The sequence below is a fragment of the Palaemon carinicauda genome, chromosome 17, assembly GCF_036898095.1.
Source record: "Palaemon carinicauda isolate YSFRI2023 chromosome 17, ASM3689809v2, whole genome shotgun sequence".
Classification (NCBI taxonomy): domain Eukaryota; kingdom Metazoa; phylum Arthropoda; class Malacostraca; order Decapoda; family Palaemonidae; genus Palaemon; species Palaemon carinicauda.
In genome coordinates this window covers 60,995,971-60,998,470 of record NC_090741.1, presented here as the reverse complement: position 1 = coordinate 60,998,470, position 2,500 = coordinate 60,995,971, and the positions used below count along the sequence as shown (strand labels likewise).

At 37.3% G+C, this 2,500-nt stretch overlaps 2 protein-coding genes and 1 pseudogene across 2 annotated transcripts in view; all 3 read left to right on the top strand.

Annotated features, from left to right (window-relative positions):
• The window catches only part of LOC137655971 (carbohydrate sulfotransferase 10-like), an 8,461-nt gene extending 6,122 nt beyond the window's left edge, over positions 1-2,339 (top strand). Inside the window, exons 2-5 of the mRNA XM_068390171.1 lie at positions 459-562; positions 1,023-1,172; positions 1,266-1,374; positions 1,995-2,339. Coding sequence (XP_068246272.1) covers positions 459-562; positions 1,023-1,172; positions 1,266-1,374; positions 1,995-2,339 — 708 coding nt within the window. The remainder of the gene's footprint in view (positions 1-458; positions 563-1,022; positions 1,173-1,265; positions 1,375-1,994) is intronic.
• The window catches only part of LOC137656812 (mitochondrial thiamine pyrophosphate carrier-like), a 615,169-nt gene that overhangs the window by 253,989 nt on the left and 358,680 nt on the right, over positions 1-2,500 (top strand).
• The window catches only part of LOC137656101 (uncharacterized), a 505,345-nt pseudogene that overhangs the window by 190,652 nt on the left and 312,193 nt on the right, over positions 1-2,500 (top strand).

Genomic DNA, 2,500 nt, shown 5'->3' with positions numbered 1-2,500 from the left:
CAGAGCAAAGTTCTCTTGCTTGAGGGTACACTCGGGCACACTATTCTATCTTATTTATCTTCCTCTTGTTTTGTTACAAGTTTCATAGTTTATATAGGAGATATTTATTTTAATGTTACTGTTCTTAAAATACTCGCTGGGCTATTTTCCCTGTTGGAGCCCCTGGGCTTATAGCATTCTGCTCTCCCAACTAGAGTTGTAGCTTAGCTAATAATAATATTAATAACAACAACAACAATAATAACAACAATAATAATAATAATAATAATAATAATCATCATCATCATCATAAGAAAATAATAATAATAATAATGATAATAATAATAATAATAATGATAAAAATAGTAATAATAATAATAATAATAATAATAATAATAATAATAATAATAATAATAATAATAATAATAATGATAATGGTCTTCTGAAATAGACATTCTCAACACTTGCCTTTCCTTCAGGGTGGATCCTCAACATGGAGATCGCATTTCTTAAGTATGAATGGGTATGACAAGCCTTACAAAAAAACACACACACCTGAACTCGACTCATGGATCCGTGCAAGGTACGTGGGGTCGTTCCCTTCTACAATTTCGTGCAAGATACTGAAGGTTGTCAGGTTGCTATCTTGGGGCATAGTTCTCTTGCTTGAGGGTACACTCGGGCACACAATTCTATCTTAATTCTCTTCCTCATGTTTTGTTAGAGTTTTTACTAGGCTATTTTCCTTTTTGGGGCCAATGGTCTGCCACTGTTTTGGGGTAGAGTTTTGCTTAAAGGTACACTCAGGCACACAATTCTATCTTATTTTTCTTCCTCCTTTTTTTAAGTTTTAATAGTTTATACACGAGGGATTGATTTGTTCTTGAAATATTTTATCTTAATTGTTTATCAGTTCTCTTGTAGTTTATTTATTCCCTCGTTTTCTTTCCTCAACAATATCTTGTTTTTTTTTCAAACATTGGCGAGAAATTTTCCGTACTATCATCTTTAATTTCACCTCAATCTCTTGCGTTTCTTTTCAGAAAAGTCATAGGAGAGAATTTTCTGGAGCAGTTAACAAGCAAGAAGGGCTTAACAAGGTTGATATCAGTCAGACACCCATTCTCTCGCCTTGTCTCAGCCTACACGGACAAGTACAATGGCGGAAAGCCACTCGAACTAACAAAAAAAAGGCAAGGGTAACAATTAATCCTGTATCTTTAGTTCGATTATATTTTCCATTTCCCGACACAAGATAAAGCGCTCATCATCATTTTCCCCCGCAGAGCAATGTTCTACAGAAAACCGCTGGAGATGATTGGCAGGAATTTTACTCTCATGGAGGTCGCTGCCTTTCCATTCCCCCTGTTTCTTCGATTTGTGCTTTACCAGAAGGTAAGATTAACGGTGGAAACTGTTCAGTCGAAGGCTAGGCCCACCCCCAATAACTGTGGTTAATGACTGTAAGGGTAAGCAATCGTAAAAACCCTCTGCCAAATTATGAACCACGCCTGTTACTACTGGCATCGAGCAACTGACCCCTTGATGTAGGGAAAACAGTGTGAAAGAAGGAGAAGAAAAGGTAAGATGTTTAGTTCTCTGCCAAAGTATGAACCATGCCTGTTGCTACTGTCATCGAGCAACTGACCCCTTGATGTAGGGAAAACAGTGGGAAAGTAGGAGAAGAAAAGGTAAGATGTTTAGTTCTCTGCCAAAGCATGAACCATGCCTGTTCCTATTGGCATCGATCAACTGACCCCTTGATGTAGGGAAAACAGTGTGAAAGAAGGCGAAGAAAAGGTAAGATGTTTAGTTCTCTGGCAAAGTATGAACCATGCCTGTTGCTCCTGCCATCAGGCAACCGACCCCTTGATGGAGGGAAAACAGTGGGGAAGAAGAAGAGAAAGCAAGATGTTTAGTTGATAGGCTGTACATTATCCAAGCGATTGAAACATAGTGACTAAACTGTAAATAGTACATTATACTTCAATTAGTGACTGTCTTTTCTTCCCCAGTCGAGGGGATTCGATAGACACTGGGTCCCCTACAGTAGGAACTGCAAACCCTGTGGTCTCCCATACGACTACGTCGTGCACCTTGAGACTCTGGAGGACGACCTCTCCTACATCATCCAACAGCTCGGGATCAAGGAAATTGACCCCAAGACTCAGAAACACATTTCTGTCGAGAACCAGACTCACTCATTCGATGATTACTTCAAGGATATTCCACAGAGCGTCATTAGGGAGATTTATTCTATTTACAAGGAGGATTTTCGTCTCTTTGGCTACGCTGTGCCGCAGTTTGTCAAGGATGCCTTTGCTAATTCTAAGCTTGGTGATATAAATATAAGTGATTGATTTAACAGCTTTTTTTTAATGAGCAACCTAAAGCCTGTTTGATGTTAAAAAAAATTACAGAGAAAACAAAATATTAATATAAATTTTTCATCACTATTATTATTATTATTATTATTATTATTATTATTATTATTATTATTATTATTATTACCTTTATCTTC